General features: G+C 43.9%; 1 protein-coding gene across 1 annotated transcript; it reads right to left on the reverse strand.

The window, feature by feature from the left end:
* Positions 1-5,483: 5,483 nt before the first annotated feature.
* LOC148757475 (uncharacterized) lies at positions 5,484-23,055 on the reverse strand. The gene is given in 5 exon segments (XM_088800466.1): positions 5,484-8,567; positions 8,570-8,917; positions 9,984-11,659; positions 22,091-22,191; positions 22,819-23,055. Coding segments are annotated over 3 exon segments (1,407 nt in total). The 5' UTR covers positions 10,165-11,659; positions 22,091-22,191; positions 22,819-23,055; the 3' UTR covers positions 5,484-7,689.
* Between the last annotated feature and the right edge of the window lie 628 nt (positions 23,056-23,683).

The following is a 23,683-nucleotide window of genomic DNA, read 5'->3' on the forward strand; positions in this document are numbered from 1 at the left end:
CGTGTCCGCGGGAAGACAGTGCTCGTGTGGACGGGGGACTTTCCTCCGTGCTCTTGACACAGGTGTCAAGAGCGAGTCCATCTTGGCAAACGGTGTGAACGTGCAGAAGGATCATTTACAGGAGGAGCGGCAGAGGCGAACAGTGAGCGCGAGGGAGGGGCTGGTGCGGCCCCAGGTCGTAAGAGAAAAGCGCACCAGAGGTGCGGGTCACGGCACAAAAAGGGGCTCAGGTCCCTCACTGCCACTCCTTCTGTACCCCGTCGAGGCTGCTGCGTCCCCACAGCCCCTAGCATCTCTCCACCTCCATGGATGCAAGTCCAGAGTCGAGGGTCACACCCCCACCTCTCCGTGTTGGGCTGTGGTTGTTCCTAGTGGAGACCGTCGCCCTGTGCCCTTAGTGCATCTACGCGTGTGCAGTACAGTGGCCCCCACGGAGAGCCCAGCATCAGGGCCTTGGCTCTTTGGCTCACACGGGCCACCCACCCTGAGTGTTTTTTGGCTGCCTGCCCTATATCCCTCCCCTTCGAGTCTCTCTCTACACTCCACACCACAGGCCTGTCCGGTTTTCTACCAACCCTCACCCTCCATGGCTCCTTAGCCATGGGCCTGGGTGGCGGTTGCAGGGAGGGACAAGTGGGGACAGGGGGGGAAGGCTTGGGCTCCAGAAGTCCCCCCCCCTAACATTGGGGGAGATGGATGGCGGTGCCCAGTGGGTGGGTAGTGCTAAGATTTGTGTTCTGCGGGTGGCTGCAGATGGAGGTCAACGTGGAGGTGGTGACATGTGGCCCCCTCGTGGACAGGTCAAGGTACCCAACATGGAGGTTTGAATCGGGGTGACTTGGGGCCTGAAGGGCGGGGGGGGCTCTGGACACCCACGAGCCTTCACCCTCAGCCTTTGGCTCCCAGGTGAGGGCACCCTGCAACACCACTGTCCTGTCACTGGGAGGGGGCCACCTGGCTGCCCTGGTGCTGTGTGCACTCCCTGTCCTCAATCAGGAACCCCTGGTCATGGGTGGTCATGGTGTCTGGGATCATCATAAAGTGGCACTGGCACCTCCTCCTGCTCTCATGGTCTGGTTGTCTTTTACCTGCCCAGAGGAGCCACTCCACAGAGACCCCACTGATAAAACTCGAATCGTGTTGACAATTCCAATATACTTCCCAGACCAACACTCAAGACAATCAGTGACCCCTGGCATGAGTGGTGGTGGGGGGGTATTTTGTTACCTGCCCCCCACTCTAGCAGTGGGCCAGTGGTTGTCCCAGAGGTTTGGCTGACCACTAGGCCATCTGTTTCCCTAAGTGCAGACCCAGAGGCACAACCCACGGGACAGAAGCTGACTTGCAGTTAGTATGTCCCTTGCAGTTAGGAGAATAATGTCAACCGATGGGGGTTGCCGCCAATTCACCGACAGGAATCACCAATTTGGAAACTTCATTCAGTTAGGAAGTTTAATTACAAAAAAAGCATGGAGGCAGCCCTTTGGGGGCCTCCTCTGTTCCAGTGCCAGATGTCTTTATTTCAGCTCCAGTCAGGGGAGACAGTCTTCAGAGGAAAGACTGAGTATTCTCTAGAAGCCTGAGGGTAGCCTACTTACAGAGAGGAGTCCCTGTCCCTAGTCCCTGATTGGTCAGTCCTCATGAGGACTCCAAATCCTCACAGTTTAATTAGTCAGAATAGAGCTACTCTGATAGGCCAGTGAAGACATGCTAATGGAGGCAGGGTGGAAACATAGCTGTGCAGCTCTGATTGGATGGGGAAAACCTCAGTCCTATTGGTTGAAATACAATTCCAGGAACTCCTTTATAAGGGCTGGATCAGATGGCAAGATCACAGTTCAGTGCAGGCTTCTGCCTTAAGTGCAGTTTGTGTGAGAGGCTGTAATGACGAGCGGGGGAAAAGAAGGAGGAGGAACACATGCTAGAGTGGGGCTAATTAATTATTTAGCAATATCTAATCAATTTATTTAGCAATATGCAATAGCAAAAGACAAGGGCAATTAATAGAATGTGCTAATGTTAGAAAGTAAAGGTGGTTAAGACTAAACTATATATATTGATAACAATGTCATGTCAAAGCATGTTTACTGTTGATCAAAAATCACTTGGCTAACTATACAATTAATATCAGTAAGGAGTATCCAAAAGCAGTAATAAGCTCTACAGTATAGTAACTATTACAGTAGATGTCAAAAGCTCACCAAACTGGGAGAGAACAGCACTGAAAAAGTCATAAATCAAAACCTTGCCAGGTCTGTAGCTGAGAGAAACTCAGGCGTCTCCCACACTGCTGCTTGTTAGTTCCCAAGAATGTTGTTGCTGTTGTCTTTGTTGTTGTTAGAAGTTCAGGCGTCTTCTGATGCTATAAGCTGCAAGCTGTATATAAGTTTTCAATGTGTTAACTATCTGAAGAATGTTGTCATTGTTGTCGTCGCAGTTGCTGTTGTTAGAAGTTAGGACATCTTCTGATACTGCAAGCTGCAAGTTACATACAAGTTCCCAAAGATGCTAGAATGATGACAATTCACCAACAAAAGAAGTCTCTACTATCCATTGAGGCAAGTTCCGATCTTTCACTCTGAAACAATCCAATCCTGAAAAGCAGTCCTGAAACAGCAAATCTTCTGAATAGCAATTTTTTTTTTAAAGATTTTATTGGGGGAGGGGAACAGGACTTTATTGGGGAACAGTGTGTACTTCCAGGCCTTTTTTCCAAGTCAAGTTGTTGCCCTTTCAGTCTTAGTTGTGGGCAGGGCGCAGCTCATCTCCAGGTCCAGTTCCCGTTCCTAGTTGCAGGGGGCACAGCCCACCATCCCTTGCGGGACTGGAACCGGCAACCTTGTGGTTGAGAGGACGCGCTCCAACCAACTGAGCCATCCGGGAGCTCAGCGGCAGCTCAGCGGCAGCTCAGCGGCAGCTCAGCGGCAGCTCAGCGGCAGCTCAGCGGCAGCTCAGCGGCAGCTCAGCTCAAGGTGCCGTGTTCAATCTTAGTTCCAGGGGGCGGAGCCCACCGTCCCTTGCAGGACTCGAGGAGTTGAACCAGCAACCTTGTGGTTGAGAGCCCACTGGCCAATGTGGGAATCGAACTGGCAGCCTTCGGAGTTAGGAGCATGGAGCTCTAACCGCCTGAGCCACAAGGTCGGCCCTCTGAATAGCAATTTCTTGAAACAGCAATCAATCCATCAATCTGTCTGAGGTCTGTCTTATATATCTCTTTAGATGCACCCCAGAGCCAAGTTTTATGTTCCTGCCTCCCCCTCCGGGAATGGCCAGTTCTGGGAGGGTCGGGCAGTTACTGATATGAATGCTGCCCATCCGGCCAAAGGGCCAATTCATCTGGATAAGCAATGTCCAGACCTTGCTTAGGACCATCAGCCCAAGGTCTACCAAAGCCTCACAAAGTCCTGTCATGTCATCCTGATACAACTTAGCTACCTCTTCTCTTCATCTGTTGATGTGGGGGAAACAGACAGAACAAGGAGGGAATTCTCTCAAACCCTGATCAAGAATTTCTTTAACCCTAAGCTAACCATCACCTCACAACACAAACAGAAAAGCCAAAAAAACGACCTCATCTCATGTCTCGGGAGAATGAGATTAAAGGGGGAATTTACTCAACCCCTGATCATAGTTCAGAAATCACCTCACTTACAGGAACAAATAAAAGCTAATAAACAAAAGCTCACATCAACCAATGAAGGCAAACTTTCTTCAACATCTACCCTACAGAGGCCCCTGGTGTGAGAGGGCCCTGTTTTAAAATGACTGCTGGTCTCTGCTTTTAAATTTCAGCCCAGTTAGCCACCAGAAGCCTTTCTTGATGGTACCTTCTTTCTCAGTGTCCACAGGAATAACAGAGGCCAAGTAGCCAAGATAGAATCGAAATCACAGTAAGAACCACCGAGAAACTTTTTTTAAAAAAGGCCTGGAGCCACTTCTTTGAAAAGTAAATGTAAGGAAGTAAGGAAGATAGTTCCCCGTGTCCCAGTCTTGTTTAGACGGTGGCTTTACATTGTAACTACCTCTTGTAGGTTAGAGAAAAACTTACTATTCTTTGGATAAAGGCAAAAGTAGCTACCAGCCAGGATGATTCATATTACTAGGTACATATAGGATAAACTGTAAGAAATGGTGTTAAGTCTCCTTTCACCCTCAAGCCAAGTTCTCGTTTATGTTGGGCTGTGCCCAACATTAGAAGGGTAAGGTTTCTCCCCGTTTTTACAATCTCTAGTGGGTTACCTAGGCTGAGCATCACGTTCTAGTTTCATGTTATTCAGTAAATAAAACTGCTTTCTCCTCTACCTTTGTGGAGATTTTCTGGATGTGGAGATTTTATTTTCCCAACAATGGTCAGCATGTTAAACAATGAGAACCAATAAGCAAAATCCTAAGCGAAATGACCCAGTAACTTCCACAAACTGTAGGATAAAAAAAGATAAAGAGACCGATGAGACACTTTGCATACTGATTGCAATGAATTTGCTTTACAAAGCAAATACATTTTTTAAGACAATGGGGAGGATTTAACCTCCACATGGCAGGCTGATTAGTGTCCCCAAAGGTGTGGATGTCATGAGCAAGACTTTGCAAATGTGGTGAAGCATTTTGAGAAGAGATTAGCCTTAATCACAAGTGTCCTTCCTTATAAGAGGCGGGTAGAGGGGGAGATACTACAGAGGAAGGCAATGTAATGAGTGCACACCACATCCTTGGTTTTGGAGATGAAGGGGGTCAATATGAGAAATGCATCTGAGGACAAGGATTCAACCCTAGAGTTTCCACAGAGAGTGTGTCCCTACCAAACCCCTGATTTTATTCCTAGGGAAGGATACTCATGAGTCAGTAAAGAAAGATGACATAGGAGACGTCTAGGAGAGACCATGTGCCAGCTTCCAGTTGTCCTCTCCCAGGAGTCTCAGGCATAAGTGCCGAAGGCTGCCAGCTCTGATGGGCAACAGCACACATCTGAAGTAGTATTGCTAACCAGCAAACTCACTGAACCTTGGTGTTGGGGTTTTTTTCTTAGCTTATCTGTCATGTCATACAGACAAGGAACTATAAGTTACTTAGCCTAGAATCCTCCATTATCTGTATAAACTGTCAGGCACGTGGCTGAAGGCCCCAGACACTCAATTGTTAGGAAGCAGATGTTTCAAGGGCTAGAGGTGTATCTCACAGGAGCCATGTAAGTGTAAAACATACCCTTGGAATGGCAAAGGCTGAACTCGGGCCTGGTGACTGAACACTTTTGTCCCTTCCTAATTACTCTAACACGTTTACTCTTATCTGTGTGACAGATCTAGAATAGAATGGTGTGCTATACTGCACTCTCCCCAAGTTGATGTTTGGTGACCGTCATGTGCAGTACAACAATACAAAGAAGGGTAGTGTCTAGAGCTGTGAGGGAGGAGAATGTGTTAATAATGGGGACTTGAAATTTTAAAGTGTACAGGACTGTAAAAGGATAACCAATTGGAACAAGGTTCCAGTATTCAAAAACATGTTTATTTCCCTCACCAAAGTTAAAGAATGAAGTTCACATTTGTTTCTTTCATTGTTTTCTTAGTTATAAAAACAAATAAAAACACCCTCCAAATATTGTGAACAGTTTCATCAAATAAGCACATTAAAAATGTTCAACATCATAAATCATTAGGAAAGTGCAATTAAGCCCTAGTGTTGGATACCAATTTGGTATTGTCCCAGTTTTTTCCTTTTTATTATTCTATTTAAAAAGTGTGTAGTGGCAGGAATTCAAAAGACTACAGCAATTTTAGAAAGTTTAGCATGTAAACATTTCATTTCCCTGTGACTCAGGATTTCACTGCCACATGTGAAAGAAATACTGTAAGGAATACACGTTCATGGTGAGTTTAATAAGCTTCTTGTGAAACTGCAAACAAACCACTAAATCACATTCACCCATTAAGAATTACATGAAATGGTGGTATATATAAACAGTACAATATATTTCATTAATAAAAACAAATCAATAGTTATTCACATGTGTATCATGAAGAAACAGACAAATATGAGCAAACACATTCACAATTCCAAACCTGGGAATACAGGGACAGAGGTCACAACATAAATATGAACGGTTGTGGGTTTGATGTTTCATGGTTTACATGTGCTAATACTTACCAAAACTATACATTTTAAATATCTTGTTTTCTTATAACCCAATAAAAAGTTGTAATAAAAGGGTTCACAGCAAAATCTGAATCCCCTTTTTGGAAAGTCGGAATTTGGTAGTTAACTCCATGTAGCCTCTCAACCATGGAGCTCTGCTCCAGTAGGAATAAAAGATGTCTTTTGCCGGGACTTCCAGGGTGGGATTATCATTCTCATTTCCCCCACTACGCAGGTGCAGCAGGCCTGGAGATGCTATGGAGCTTTTTGTAAGTCCTCACAATGTCTGCAAAAACCTCTTAAACATCCAATGGAACATTCGTGGGTGCAATTTTGGAAATGGAACATCCCCTGTCATTTTCTCCTGTCTATCACTCCCTGTTAATTCACTAAGTATGGTTCCCACCTACCTGATGCCTAGGGTAAAAATTTTACAAAACGGGCATGACAATCACAGGTATAAAAGGGAATTATGTATGCTGCTTCAAAACACCGGCGATCCCTCACGTTTGTCCTCTTCTCAGGGGCCCACAAAACAATCCTGACATCAAGGATTGTGGAGGGTGGGGGCCAGCTGACGATCATTTTTTTGTCTAACCCTAATTTGAGAAGGGTGTAAGCACTCTGCTTTTGCTCCCTGCCTATTGATTTCACTGGGTAGAAAAGCCTGGGCCGACTGCCATCTATCATCCAGTCTGGAACAAACCATCTGTCAGCCCCTGTACTTCCACAGGGGTGCCCAATGCTGCCACTGAAGATGTGTTCTGGCCCCAAGTGGGGGAAATGGAGCAGATCCCCATATGTGGTGCACGTCCCTGAGCTGTGGACTGGGCTCAGACACATTAAAGAAAAAACCCTAACCTACAGCTCACAGAGCCCTGTAGTCTATCCCAGGCAAAGAGTGGAGCAAAAATATTCCTTGCTCTGATACTCTGCCCACTGAGGCAGACAGAATTTGGGGCATCTACAAAAGCTGTTCACCTCTTCATCCTGGAAGAGTTCAATTCTCCTCTCAACCTAACTACACAGGTGAAAGAAACCCCCAAGATGAAAGGGGGCTTAACTTTTCTTAGTCATGACACAGGCCAGAGCAAACTGAAGCAGAGTGACTTGGAAGCTAATAAAATCCATCACATATACGAACCTCTGCAAGCCCCCAGCATCTGCTTGGTCAGACCTTGTTCGCTCCATGTCCCAGTTAGACGGGAGACATGACACTGCCCAGAGGTTCTGGGGATGGGACAGCAGAGGTCACCTACCCTGATCACACTGAGGTGACTGATGCACCATGTGGGGTCAGGGACATAAATGTGGCAAGGGCCTGGGCAGCTTAGAAAGGGTAACAGCTCCTTAAGAACTTCCTCTGAACTGGCACTCATAGGCTGTGTCCACACTTGGATGTGCAGAAAGAGCATTCAACTTCAAGCTGATGACACCCTGACAAATGTTCTCTTGTATGTATTAGAGGGACAGCTCATTGTGAGGCCTTTTCCCACTGTGAACTTTCTCATGTCGACTGAGGTGAGGCCTTCAGCTGCAGGCTTTCCCACACTTGCTTCATTCTTGAGGCCCTGCTGGGCTGTGAAGCTTCTGGGGTTCCAGCACAGCAGAGCCCTGATTCAGGACTCCCCCACACTTGCTGCACTCGAGAGGCCTGCATCTGCGGTACTGAGTGAGTTGGCTGCTCTGGCTAAAGAATTCCTCACAGTCACTGCACTCGAAGGGTCGTTCGCCTGTGTGAACTCTCCGGTGTTGAGTGAGGCCAAAGCTTTGGCTAAAAAGTCTCCCACAGTCACTGCATTTATAAGGCCTGGCTCCTGTGTGGACTCTATGGTGCTTAATGAGGGTAGAGCTTTGGCTAAAGAGTTTCCCACACTCACTGCACTCGTAAGGCCTCTTTCCAGTGTGAATTCGCAGGTGTTTAATGAGGCTGGGGCTTTGGTTGAAAAACTTCCCACATTCACTGCACTCATAAGGCTTTGTTCCCGTGTGGACTCTCTGGTGTTTAACAAGGTTGGAGTTAGAGGTAAAGAATTTCCCACAGTCACTGCATTTGTAAGGCCGTGACCCACTGTGAATTCTCTGATGTTCACTAAGGCTGGAGCTTTGACTAAAGAATTTCCCACACATGCTGCACTGATAAGGCCTCTCTCCAGTGTGAATTCGCTGGTGTCGAACAAGTGTGGGCTTGTTGCTGAAGGCCTTGCCACATTCGCCACATGTGTACGGCTTCTCTCCTGAGTGGGTGCGCTGGTGCTGGACAAGGATATGTCTGTAGCTGAAGGCTTTCCCACACTCGCTGCACTCGTATGGCCTCTCTCCCGTGTGTACCCGCTGGTGCTGAGCCAGTCTGTATTTGCGGCAGAAGGCCTTGCCACAGTCACTGCACTTGTAGTTCCTCTGTCCACTGTGAAAGGTTTCAACACATGTGCTGGCCTTTGGTGGCTTGCCCAGGGTAATGGGGAAGGCCTTCCCGCCTCCCAGCACATGAAGGGCTTCTCTGATGTGTAGACTGTGCAGCTCCTCAAACAGGAGGCCTGGTACATGTTCCCGCTACAGAGTTTCCCTCTCCTGCGCTGCTTCTGGAGCTGGTGTCGTTTCCCACATGCCCTGGACAGTTTCTGCCCCGGGAATACTCCCAGGTCAGCAGCTAGATGCAAATCACCTTCCAAGGCCAGGCCACACACCTCCCAGCAGGGATAGGCCTGTGCAGTATTTCCCTGTGACACTTCTTTAGAAACATTCTGCTCAGGCACCTCTTCATCCTCTGCTCCATGCCAACTACCTGAAAACAAGACAGGTGGCCCAGGACAATCCAACTCCAAAACCAATACCTCAAAGCAGAGAAATGCCCCTCAACTTCATGTAAACTGGGTTAGGAGGCGGCAGCCCCATCACAACCAAGACACAAAATGTGTCCAACAACCAAGGTGGAAATCCATGGGATTTCCAGAACAAGGGAGCTGGGGGAAGGGTGAGGAAGGGCTCTGTGCAATACTGGACCTCTAAATGTCATAGAATGGGGGCACTCACTGGCAAAAGACACAAGGAGACAGGTCCATAACTCATGCCTCTGGGAACGGTTTTCACCAGGGCCAATATTGCTAGGTACACGTGGGTGGTATGTAGGTACTGTGTCCAGGCCCAGGAAAGCCTGACTGCCACTGAGTCGCTGGTGTTCAAGGGCTATTTTAAGGAGAGGTGCAGACCCTAAGATGACACATTAAGGGTCGGACAGTGAGGGGAGGAATGAGAGAGGTGAAGGATAATCCTGAGTCAGAAGTCAGTAGAAATGACAAGAGGGCCAAGTGTCAAGAATGGGGAGAAAAGATACAGAAATGAGGTAGTCGCTGGGCCGAGCATATTTCTGATATGACCTGAACCCAGGCCTATCACATCCTCCCCCTGGTGCCAACCACCAGGTTCAGGTCCACTTTGAACACCCCTTGCTGTGCCTGGATTTGGTCATATACCCAGGGTTCTCTCAGCTCCAGTTAGACAGTGCCATGTTGGGTCCTTGCAATTCCCAATCCTGGTACACTCAGGAACCAGAGAATGTCAGCGAAAAGGGGGCAGAACCTGGAGCGCAGAGGCAGCAGGGAGCCAGGGAGTGGACAAAGTAGCTGGGATGTACAGGGCCAACCCCAAGTATCTTGACACAAGCCTTCACTGGAAAAGCTTCAGGGCAGCTGGTGCCAGGTCTATTTCTGACAGGAGGCAGTAAACATGAGCAGCCTTAGTACCTAAGTCAGGGAAGCCGGAGGTTGCCCAGCTGTGAAAACAACACAGCTGCCCCTTGGGAAAAATGGGAGGGGCAGAGAGCAGCCAGGGCATGGGGGTAAGGGCCTTACCCAACGACACAACAAGTGCAAACACCTCCAGCATCACAACGCGATACAGGAGTCTCTGAGCCTCGTCTAGAAGTCTCCACTCCTCCTGGGAGAAGTACACAGCCACGTCCTCAAAGGTCACAAGCCCTGTGATGATGGGGACAATTGTGTCCATAAGCAGCCTCTTGCCCCAGGAACCCATACCTACTCACATTTATTTCTTAATCACTGGGTCCAGCCCGCAGCAAAAGGTAGCCAGACAGATACTCTCCAAGCTCTGGGCCTGAGACGCAGGGCCCCCGTCCCTCTCCTGCAAGACAACAGGCTGAGAGGCCCTAGAATCATGCCTTCTGGACACAATCAAAATTGGACCCACCCTTATTTCTTCAGCTCCCAGTACCACAGCCCTGGGGCTGGTAGTTCACATTCCTTTCCCACATGTCCGTCATGTGCTGGACTGCCATCACGAACCTGACCTACAAATTTAGCAGTTCTCTGGCCTCCTCACATACCCTTCTGGACATGACATCCAGAAAGTGCTTGGCAAATGCAACAGGGTCCCATTTATTCCAAACCTCCAGCTTTAACCTTAGTCACTTGGAACCATCTGCAATGTGCAGAACCACACAGCCTCCTCATGTCTCTTCAGCAGTTACAATCTTTGGGCATGTGACACCCATTCAAATCTGTACCCACTTGACACACCTGAGGTAAGCTCCTCTGACATTCTAACAACAAGACCCACCACACAACCCAGTGGAGCATAGGAATTAGAAGCACCAGCCCGACTTCACTATCATCTCCATTTCCCCATGAAAACCTGGGCCACCTGCTAGACTTCCCCTCGCCATACCTTCCCCCTGATGACTACTAGTCTCCCTTGTCTGTCTTTGTGACACCTAACACCCTCACCCTCATCAGTTCCTTAAGCAAATGACCGTCCTCCTTTGTTCTCTAATGACAGTGGCACCATGACTTGGATGATACATGTTGGGTGTCTCCATCCTGAGGCCCTGCCCAGCACTCTGGGTTCTCATGTGCAGCTGTCGACTCGTCACCTGTACTTGGGAGTGTCTGGAACATCTGAGATTCAACATGGCCAAGAACTAATTCCTAATATTCTCACTGAAAAGTACTGCTACCACTAACTTTGTCACCATAGTTGAAGGCACTTTGCATCCTCCCAGTGATCTGTGACTTCTCTGTCACCCTCAACATTATAAAATGGGATCAGGTCAACTTTAAAAACAAATCCAAATGACAACTATTCCTCCTGTCTACCCTAGTGTATTCTGTACTCTCCAGCCAGGGGTAGCCCGTTAAGACACATCACTTTTCTCCTCTGCTCCAACAAGTCCATGGCTGCCGTCACTCTCATGCTGCCTCTCTAGGCAAGACTTCAGCCCACCAGACATAGAGAGACCTTACAATTACTTATAACAAACACTCCCATCTCAGTCTCATCTCTAAACATGTGTACATACTGAACCCTGTACCACAGCCAATGTTTCACACCTCATGCAATTGTGTGCCAAAATGGGAGTCTCTTAATCTCTGGCCTGGACTTAGAAACCTGGGTTTAGGATTGCTCTGGGGTTGCCAGACACCAACGGCAGGGAGAGATGCAGCAAACGAGTTCCAGGACACCTGATATGCACCTGTGGAGAGTCCATAAGTGCTTCTGCTGAAAGCGGGACCTAAGGGAGGATCAGAGCTTTGTTACTTTCACTTTCATCATGGCCACAGACAAAAAAACAAAGATAAGTGATTGAAACACTTAGTATTTTAGGTGAAGAGAAAAATAAAGCATGTAAAAGAGAGGAAAAAATGTTTATGGACTTGTGCCTTGAAACCAAGTGCAAAGCCCCTCCATAGGGGTCATAGTTGGTGTGCTTAGTAGTAGCAGTCACAAACCTAGTATAGTGTGGCAGGACCCCCACTCAGCCAGAAGAGAAGGAGGAGTCATTGGACCAATGGTGGCTGCAGATGCAGTTCACTGGCCACCATGGCTCTAGCAAACACAGGAGGGGAAGAGAAGTTGGGCTGCACTTTACCTCCCTGTCCCTTCCTCCCTGCCCGTCATGTCAGAGACCCTAGAGCTGGCTAGGAAGCTGTAAACAACCCAATGGTGATGCCATTGCTGGCGCTCATTCCAGGGGTGTAAGCATGGTTCAAAATATGCAAATCAATGGATGTGATATACCCCATTAAAAAAATAAAGGATAAAAATCATATGATCATATCAATAGCTGCAGAAAAGCATTTGACAAGATGCATCAAAACATTCAATTCAATGAATACAGAAAGAAAGTACCTTAACATTGTAAAGGCCATATATGACAAACCCTCAGCTGGTATCAGACTCAATGGTGAGAAACTAAAAGCTTTCCTCTAAGATCAGGAACAAGACAAGGATGCCCACTCTCACCACTTTCATTCAACATATCCCTGGAAGTCCTAGCCATGGCAATCAGGCAAGAGAAAGGAATGACTAAATTATTTGCAGAAAGACATGACTCTTTATATAGGAAACCCTAAAGACTCTACCAATAAACTAGAAGAAAGAATAAACAAATACAGTAAAATTGCAGACATGAAAACCTGTAGTATCCCTATATACTAACAACAAGATATCAGAAAGAAAAGAAAACAATTCCATTTACAACCCCAACAAAAAGAATAAAATACCTAGGAATAAACTTAAGAAAGGATGTGAAGCGTTCATAAAAATGGCGGCGTGAGGTGAGCCTCTTGAAATATCCCCTAGAATTTACAACAAATTGAACAACTATAACTCCACAAAGGACTCCCTGCACAGCAGACAGGCAAGACGAAAAGGCTCACTACTGAATTCACCTAAAGGTGGGCAAATTGCATGAGCAGGGGAGGAGGGAAGGGAGAAGTGCGGAGACGGAGCCGCGCAGGCGCAGGACGCAGACCTAGCTCAGTGCTCCGAGCTCGCCGCTTCCCGGAACTACCGCAGCTGCGGGAGAGGGAAGAGCTCAGACTGCTAGGGCTCCACTTATGGCCCACAGGGCTGAGGGGGCAGCATATAACACGGCTGAACCCAACGCTCATGGCAGAGACCTCGGAGCAAAGACTGAGGGAAGAAGGCTGAAAACGGTGGTTTAAGCCCTAACTGCCAAGCAGAGAACGGAAGCCTTAGGCACTGAGACAAGCCGCCCCCTCCCTACCCTACCAGAGCTCGCCCCAGCCCCACCTGCCCAGTGCTAGAAGCAGAATAGTAGCGGTGTCAGATCAAAAGAACAGAATATTTGCAGTTCTAAGAACTGTGGTCTGCAGATACAACTCGCAACCCAACTAGTTCCGGCAAAAGGGAGGGAGCCGTGGAAACAGGACTGGCTGTGGTGGTGGTCGCCGCCATTGCTCTGGACCACCTCTCACAACTCACCCCGCCCCTGACCCCACCTATCTGGGCGGATCCCTGCAGGAGTAAACAGAACTGCTGAAACACACGGGCTCTGAATTTGGTGCAGGAAGAGCTTTGGAACTTCAAAAGCTCTCCACATCCCCCCACAGAGGTGGCGCCCTATGACCCAGACGCACAGTTTACAGAGGAGAAGCCTGCCGTCCAGGGAATCCCCCCCATTGTGTAAGAAACCAGAATAGTGCAGAGAAAACATAACACTACAGTCTGAGAGAGAATAAAAGGCTGCAGTCAGAGAGAAAATAAAACATTCTCCCAACACCTACTGGAAAACAAAAGAAAGAACTCTTCCTATCAACCTGTTGCAGAACCCACTCCTGTAGATGTCTAGGAAGAGAAATAATAAATCATTGATTGCCATGAATAACCAAGGCAACAAGACAGCTCAGAAAGAAAATGAAAGTCTACAGAAAATGAATTTAAAGATATGGAAATATGTGATTTAAATGACAGAGAATTCAAGATTGCAGTTCTGAAAAAACTCAACTAGATGCAAGAAAACACAGACAAGTAGTTTAATGAACTCAGAAACAAAATCAAAGAACAAAAAGAACATTTTACCAAAGAGACTGAAATTTAAAAAAAAGAACCAAATAGAATTAATGGAGATTAAGAACTCAATAAAAGAAATGAAGAATGAAATAGCCAGCTTAGGTAGTAGAGTTGACCAGATGGAGGAAAGAATCAGTAACATCAAAGATAGAAATCTGGATATAACATGGCTGGAAGAAGAAAGAGACTTGAGACTTAAAAGAAATGAAAGAACTCTACAAGAACTTTCTGACTCCATCAGAAAGAGCAGTATAAGAATAATGGGCATATAAGAAGGAGAAGAAAGAGAGAAGGGAACAGACAGTATATTCAAATAACTAGTCGATGAGAACTTCCCAAGCTTGTGGAAAGAACTGGATCCTCAAATCCAAGGAGCAAATAGAACACCTAATTACCTCAACCCCAACAGGTCTTCTCCAAAGCACATTTTATTGAATCTGTCAAAAAGTAACAACAAAGAAAGAATCCTCAAGGCAGTCAGGAAAAGGAAGACGGTAACCTACAAAGGAAAGCCCATTAGATTATCATCAGATTTTTCAGCAGAAACTCTACAAGCCAGGAGGGAGTGCAATCAAATATTCAAACTATTGAAAGAGAGAAATTATGAGCCAAGAATAATATATGAGGCAAAGATATCCTTTAGATATGAAGGAGGAATAAAGACCTTTCCAGAATAAAATCGCAGACATGAAAACCTATAGTATTCCTATATATTAACAACAAGATATCAGAAAGAAAACAATTCCATTTACAACCCCAACAAAAAGAATAAAATACCTAAGAATAAACTTAAGAAAGGATGTGAAGCTGAGGGAATTTTCTAACACACAACCTTCACTACAAGAAATACTGCAGGAGGCTATTCGAGCAGCAATAAACAGGGATAATTTGTTACAACCAAAACATAAAAAGGTGGAGAGTAAAGGCCTGAACCAGAATATGGGAATGGAGAAAGTAAGCGTGCTGAAGAAAATGGAATACTCTAAATATGAAGCTTTCTTTTACATAAACTTAATGGTAACCACTAAAAAAAAAAAAAATCCAGAAATGAAATATATAATGTAATAAAATAAGAAACAGAGGGAAAAATCATAGAATACCACCACACAGAAATAATAGACAACAATAAAAAGACAAAGAAACAATGGAGACAAAGTCGTACCAGAAAACCAAAGATAAAATGATAGGAAATCCTCACATATCAATAATTACCCTAAATGTAAATGGACTGAAATCACCAATAAAAAGGCAAAGAGCAGCAGGTTGGATCAAAAAAACTAAACCCAACCACATGCTGTCTCCAAGAGACACATCTCAGCTACAATGGTATCCAGAGAAAATCAAGTTAGCCATACTGATATCAGATGAAACAGACTTCAGGATAAAAAAGGTAACAAAAGACAAAGATGGACATTTCATTATGATAAAAAGACATTTCATTATTACAACAAAAAGACATAACAGTCATCAATATTTATGCCCCCAGTCAGGGAGCACCAAAATATACCAAGTAACTACTAACAGAACTAAAGGGAGAAATTGACCAAAACACAATTATACTAGTGGACCTAAATACACCATTGACACCTATGGATAGATACTCCAAACAAAATAAATAAATAAATAAATAAATAGCAGCCCTAAATGACACATTACATGAAATGAACATAATTGACATTTGTAGAGCATTTCACCCTAAAACATCAGACTATATTTTTTTGTAGTGTACATGGAACGTTCTCAAGGATAGACCATATATTAGGACATAAAACTAGCCTCAGCAACTTTAAGAAGATTGAAATCATACCATGCGTATTCTCTGCTCACAAGGCTTTGAAATTGGATATCAACTGCAAAAAGAAAGCAGAAAAAACCACAAATACATGGACATTAAACAACATACTTTTCAAGAACAACCGGGTCAAAGAAGAAATTAGAGGAGAGATCAAAAGATACATAGAAACAAATGAGAATGAAAATACATCCTACCAAAATTTTGAGGATGCAGGGAAAGCAGTTTTGAGAAGGAAATTTATATCATTACAGGCTTATCTCAAGAAACAAGAAAAATTCCACAGAAATAACTTCACGTTTCACCTTAAAGAACTAGAAAAAGAAGAACAAATGAAACCCAAGATCAGCAGAAGAAAAGAAATAATAAAAATCTGAGCTGAACTAAATGAAATAGAGAACAAAAAGACAATAGAAAAAATTAATGTGACAAAGAGCTGCTTCTTTGAAAAGATTAATAAAATTGACAAACCCTTGGCTAGACTCACTAAGATAAAAAGAGAAAAGACACTAATAAACAAAATCAGAAATGAAAGAGGGGAAGTTATCACGGATGCCACAGAAACATAAGGTACATCCAAGAATACTATGAAGGACTATATGCCACCAAATTCAATAACCTAGAAGAAATTGACAGGTTTTTAGAAATATATAGCCTTCCTAGGCTGAATCACAAAGAACTGAAAATCTAAATAGACCGATCACCAGTAAGGAAATTGAATCAGTAATCCAAAACCTTCCCAAAAGCAAAAGTCCGGGACCAGATGGCTTCACTAGTGAATTCTACAAAACCTTCAAAGAGGATCTAATACCTGTCCTATTCAAACTCTTCCAAAAAACTGAAAAAAAGACAATACTCCCTAACTCGTTTGATGAGGCCAAAATTACCCTGAAACCAAAACCTGGTAAGGATAACACAAAAAAAGAAAACTACAGACCAATATCTCTGACGAATAAATATGCAAAAATCCTAAACAAAATTCTACCAAATTAAATGCAACAATGCATTAAAAACATTATTCATCACAACCAAATGGGGTTCATCCCGGGGCACAAGGATGGCTCAACATACACAATCCATCAATGTGATACACCACATAAACAAAATAAAGGACAAAAATCATATGATTATATTAATTGATGAAGAAAAAGCATTTGACAAGATACAACATCCATTTATGATTAGAACACTAAATAAAACAGGTATAGAAAGAAAATACCTTAACATAATAAAGGCCATATATGACAAACCCTCAGCTAATCTCATAATTAACGGTGAAAAACTGAAGCCTTTTGCTCTACATTCAGGAACACGACAGGGCTGTTCCCTATCACCTCTGCTTTTCAACATAGTGTTGGAAGTCCTCGCCAGAGCAATCTGGCAAGACAAAGAAATAAAAGGCATCCAAATTGTGAATGAAGAAGTTAAATTGTCACTCTTTGCAAATGACATGATGCTTACATAGAAAACCCTAAAGACTCCACCAAAAAGCTACTAGAAACAATCAATGAATACAATAAAGTTGCTGGCTACAAAATCAATGTACAAAAGTCCATTGCATTCCTATATACTAGCAATGAAATCTCAGAAAAAGAAATAAAAAAAAAAAACACAATTTCTTTTGCAATTGCAACAAAAAGAATAAAATATCTAGGAATAAACTTAATCAAGGATGTGAAAGACCTATATGCTGAAAACAAAAAGACATTTTTAAAAGAAATTTAAAAAGACACAAGGAAATGGAAAAACATTCCATGCTCATGGATTGGAAGAATCAACATAGTTACAATGACCATATTACCCAAAGCAATATACAGATTTCATGCAATCCCCATCAAAATCCCAATGGCATTTTTTAAAGAAATAGAACAAAAAACCATCAGATTTGTACGGAACCATAAAAGACTCCGAATAGCCAAAGCAATCCTAAGAAAAAAGAACAATGCTGGAGGTATCACACTCCCTGACTTCAGCTTGTACTACAGGGCAACAATCATCAAAACAGCATGGTATTGGCAGAAAAACAGATATGTAGATCAATGGAATAGAATTGAGAACCCAGAAATAAACCCCCATAAATATGGACAGACAATTTTTGACAAAGAAGTAAAGAACATACAATGGAGAAAAGACAGCCTCTTCAAGAAATGGTGCTGGGAGAATTGGAAAGCCATGTGCAAAAGAATGAAATTGGACTGCTATCTGTCACCATGTACCAAAATTAATTCAAAATGGATCAAAGACCTAAGCATAAGACCTGAAACAATAAACTGCATAAAAGAAAATATAGGCACTAAACTATGGACCTTGGGTTCAAAGAGCATTTTATGAATTCAACTCCAAAGGCAAGGGAAGTAAAAGCTAAAATAAACAAATGGGACTATTATCAAACTTAAAAGCGTCTGCACAGCAAAATAAACTATTGACAAAATAAAGAGGCCACCAACTGAATGGGAGAAGATCTGTGTAAACAACGCCTCCAGTAAGAGGATAACATCCAAAATATAGAAGGAACTCATACAACTCAACAACAAAAAAACAAACAACCTAATTGAAAACATGGGCAGAGGACCTGAAGAGACATTTCTCCAAAGAGGACATACAAATGGTAGACATATGAAAAAATGCTCAACATCACTAATCATCAGAGAAATGCAAATAAAAACCACAATGAGATATCACCTCACACCAGTCAGAATGGCTATCATCAACAAGACAAATAGTAACAAGTGTTGGAGAGGCTGTGGAGAAAAAGGAACCCTCATACACTGTTGGTGGGAATGCAGACTTCCGTTATGGAAGGCAGTGTGGAGGTTCCTCAAAAAATTAAGAATAGAATTACCATATGATCCAGCAATCCCTCTCCTGGGTATCTACCAAAAAAATCTTGAAAATATTTATCCATAAAGACATGTGTGCTCCAATATCATTGCAGCTTTATTTACGGTGGCCAAGACATGGAAACAACCAAAATGGCCTTCAATAGATGAATGGATAAGGAAGTTGTGGTATATATACACAATGGAATACTATTCGGTGGTAAGAAAAGATGAAATAGGACCATTTGTGACAACATGGATGGATCTTGATAGTATAATGCTAAGTGAAATAAGTCAGACAGAAAAAGTAGAGAACCATATGATTTCACTGATATGTGGTACATGAAACTGAAAAGAACAAAAGAACAAGACAAACAAATGAAGAAACAAAACTCATAGACATAGACCTTATTTTAGGGGTTATCAGAGGGTAACGGGGTGGGGGGCTCTATAAGAGGGTAAACGGGGTCTAATATATGGTGATGGAAAGAACTGACTCTGGGTGGTGAACACAATGTGAGATACAGATAATGTAATACAGAATTGTACACCTGAAATCTATGTAACTTTATTAACAATTGTCACCCCAATAAACTTTAATTTAAAAAAAAATCAGGAGGGATATCTTGACTGCAGAGGTTCCCCCTGAGGGATCACAGCCTTGGGTACCAGTGCTGGCAAGAGAGGCCACCACAATATCTGGCTGTGAACCCAAAGTGGATGGCTCTGTGTGAGATGGAGAGAGGCTGGAGTCCCAGGTGTTCCTCTTGAGGGGTCCACATATGGACTCACGAGCTCTGGGCTCCCGTGGAGGGAGGAACTGAATTTACTAGCTTCAGGGTGAGGGCAGGAGAAGCAGCTCACTCCTAGAACCGAAGTACTGGCAAGTAGCACTACCCATATAGGGAGAAGGCACCAAATCCTCGCTCTCCATTAACCTGGCTAAAACCTTTCACCACCCTGAACCTAACTCATAGGCCTGGCCCGAGCCACTTCCAGCAGCTCTTCCACACAAGTGGCCTGCTTCACCCCATGCTACGGACTTTCCTAAAATCTCTCAAAAGTCCACAAACCCCAAACAAGTTGTGGCAGGCCCTGTACCTCTTGCTAAGTGGGGATAAGCCCAACACAAGTGGCAACCAGTCTCAACTTGCATTGTACCTCCCGTCAAGAGGACCCAAGCCTTACATAAGTGGTGGCCATTCTTGGCCTGGAACGTAGCTTCAACTAAGTGGCCACAAGCCTGGCACAAGTGGCGGCCGACCTCAGCATACCTTGTGGTGCCCACCAAAGGCTCCCAAGCCTGGCACTAGTGGCAGTAGGCCTTGGTTCACAGCATAGTCTCTCCAAGGCCAGCACAAGTGGCAATTAACCACAGATCACTTTGTAGATGCCAACAGGTGGCCCCAAGCCAGACACAAATGACAGCTGACCTGGGCCTGCACCAGAGTTCCTCACAAGAGGCTCCAGAACCAACACACCTGGTAGTTGGCTTCAGAGCACCACCCAACCAGCTCCCCAAATGTACACGTGAAGAGCTCACTTGGCTGGCACCAGTGTCCCACTCCAGTGGACTCTCACTCCATGGGGCCAGCCCCCACAGTCAGTCAGACTGAGGATCAACAGCAACCTAGATTCAACTACAACAGCAGGGCACACACAAGCCACACCCCTAGAGCACCTGGCTCAGGTGACCAGGGAGACTGCACCACTGGGCCCCACAGGACACCTCTTACATAAGGCCACTCTACTAAGACCAAGGGACATAGCAGATCTACATAGTACATAGAAGCAAACACAAGGAGATAGCCAAAATGAGGAGACAAAGAAACATGTCCCAAGTGAACAAACAAGACAAAACCCAGAAAAAGAACCAAATGAAATGGATACAATCTACCAGGTACAATACAAAGTTCAAAACAATGGTTAAAAAGATTATCAATGAACTTAGGGGAGGAATACATGAACTCAGTGAGAACTTCAACAAAGACAGAGTAAACATAAAAAAGAACCACTCAAAAATAAAGAATATAATACCTGAAATAAAGAACACATTAGAGGGAATCAATATCAGATTAAATGAAACAGAGGATTGAACCAGCGATCTGGAAGACAAGTTAGCAGAAAACACACAATTGGAATGGCAAAAAGAAAAAAGAATTTTAAAAAGTGAGGAGAGTTTAAGGGACCTCTGGCACAACATCAAGTGCACCAACATTTGCATCATAGGGGTACCAGAAAAAGAGATTGAAGCATGGGATTGAAAGCCTATTTGAAGAAATGACAGAAAACTTTCCTAACCTGGTATTGTAACAGCTATATAAGATGTCAGAGGAGAAGCAGATTGGGGGGGAGGGGGGTATCACTTTGTGAGGGTTGTAAATGTCTAACTATTATGCTGCTTTGTACACCTGAAACAACAGCAACAACAAAAAGCTAATGGTAGAGACTACAGAGCTTATGAAATGCATCATGTCTCTATGGATCTTGATTTATGGCTGCAGGGGTGATATAGAGCATCAGAAATGGCAGCTTTTAATTAAATTGTTCTGAGGCAATAGACTATCCAAACAGCAAAATATAAATTTAGGCCTCCAGTTGATGCACAAAGAGTAATTTCAGCTGAATAGGCTAAATTGGGAAAGCAAAAATTATCTCTTACAAGTTAACAGAAAACATGTGTGACATATGTAGTATAGATTTCTCAAAATAAAAAGCACTGCAATAAAGACATAATAAATCCAACTACATTAAAATAAAGGACTCCTATTATCATAATTTATCATAAAAATTGAAATGACAAGCCACATAGTTGAAAAAAATTTTGAGCCTTCTATAACTGTTAAAATTAGCATACAAATAAGTAAATGGTTTAAAAAGTTAATAAATTATCCTACAAGTTAATGAGAAAAAAATCAACTCAAAAAAAGAGTGAAAAACTCTTGTGCGTACACAAGAATTCCAGATGCAAACAAACAACACTTTCTAAAAATGCAAGTTAAAATAAAACCCATCCAACTGGCAAAACTTAGTGAGGTTGACACCCCCAAGTGTTAGCAAAACTGTAGAAATTAGTAAACATCGTAAACTACTAGCGGGTGTATAGATTGGTAAAATTTTGGAAAACAGTTTGGCATTATAAACTTTAAACCATTCACTACTTCTAGAAAAAAATTTATTTTATAGGATAGACAAATGGGTGCTTATAAATACCCCAGAACACATGACAGGTATGGCTACAGCAGCAATGTGTAATAAGTACAGAAAATATAGGCAAAAACATAAACAAAGAAAAGCCTTCACCAAGAAAATACATATAAAGACATTTCATAGAACACGGCACAGACATGAAAGACATGGGTAAAATTAGAATAGATTCTACAAATGAATACACATCCTAATCCTTATCATGATTCCATTCATAGAAAGGTTGAACACAGGAGAAACTAAACTATGCTCATCTGAGTATTTCCCGCATAGTCGGTAAAACTACCATAAAAAGCAAGGAAATGCTTACCTGAAACATCAGAAAAGAGCTTTACTCTGGGGACTGGGATAATGTTTTGGAAGGACTGCACTGGTGGTTTCTGAGGTCCTATTTATATCCCATTTCTTGACCTGGGCAGTAAACAGATATTAATTTTAGAGCTGGTTATTCAGCTATACATGTAAGTTTTGTGCAATTTTCTTCACTATTTTGAAATTCAGAAAACCCAAATTTGGGGGTGGAGGGGGTTGCGGTAAATAAATATGAGACTTACATTAAGAGAACAGTCATAAGAACAAAACTATGAATTTTTTTATTGGACCATACGCATTGTTATAGCGAAGTTAATTGCCTGTGGCTTCTTTTTTTAAAACTATCGGAGTCACATTGGTTAATAACATTATATAAATTTAAGGTGTACGAACTTTATAATACGGCATCTGTACACTTCATTGTGTGCTCACCACACAATGTCTTCTCTCACCATATATTTGATCCACTTTACACTCTTCGTAGAAATGTTTCTTAATGAAATATATTGGCGTAACAATGGTTAATAACATAAATTTCAGGTGCACTACTTTATAATACGACATGTGTACTCCCCTTGTATGCTCACCACCCAAAGTCCAGTCTCCTTCCGTCACCCTACATTTGACCCCTTTACCCTTTTCGTACTTCCCCCACCCCCTAAACTATGAAATTTTAACACAGAATAGGAAAGAGTTGGATGAGGGCCTGGGGGAGGCAGCATTTACCTGAATCTGACCCTTTAGCGCAGCCACCACACCCGGAACCTGTGGGAGGAACGGGGCGGGGACCCGGGTACCACTGAGCGACAGACTCGCCCCAGAGCAGTGGGCACAGCGTTTTCCTGGTCTGGTTACCTCAGGCGGGCCCAGCGCTCCGAACGTTCTGATCGCTGGACAGATCCAAGTTTGCAAATTAACACCGGAGGAAGACAGCGGAAAGCCCGCCCAGACGCCGTCTTCTCGCACGGAAACGCCTCCGCTGAGCCTTCATTGGCCCAGTGCGGCCGACGCAGTACCTGCCGGGTAATGTAGTTCTCAGCGCCACAGGACTCAGGGAACTGTCCTCAGCACCAAGGCGGAGGGACGCTGTGAAGGGGCTCTGAAGCTCTGAGCAGAGCGCGTGGTTTCACGCCTCTTAAAGGGGACGTACCCAGATTTCTGTGGGATTTAGTCCGTGCTGACCACAGAAATGTACAGAGACGTATCATTTCTGATGTTCTCCAAAGCTACAAAGCCAAATTGGCACATGAGCTACACTGTCACTCAGACACAAAGTGCATTCACCCATAGCTGGGATCTGATGACTGTCTTATTGCTCTTCGAATCCATGTAGACCGGAGCTTTAAAATCAACTGGATGTTTCACCGTTAGGTTGAGGGCAAGAGAGCAAAGACTGCAGACAGGGCCATGGCGGGAAAGGCAGGAGACAAGGCCACTGGATGCAGTACAGAGAAGGGATATGAGACTGCCCGAAGCAGGTGGGCGTAATACGCTGTCTCCGGTTCCAGTTCCCTCAGAAAAAATATACAGCTTAGGAACCGACCCATATTTCTTACTTCCTATCCTGATATGTACTATTCAATTTATTTTT

This window comes from Rhinolophus sinicus, chromosome 8 (genome assembly GCF_057876585.1).
Source record: "Rhinolophus sinicus isolate RSI-liver-muscle chromosome 8, RSI-T2T, whole genome shotgun sequence".
Taxonomy (NCBI): domain Eukaryota; kingdom Metazoa; phylum Chordata; class Mammalia; order Chiroptera; family Rhinolophidae; genus Rhinolophus; species Rhinolophus sinicus.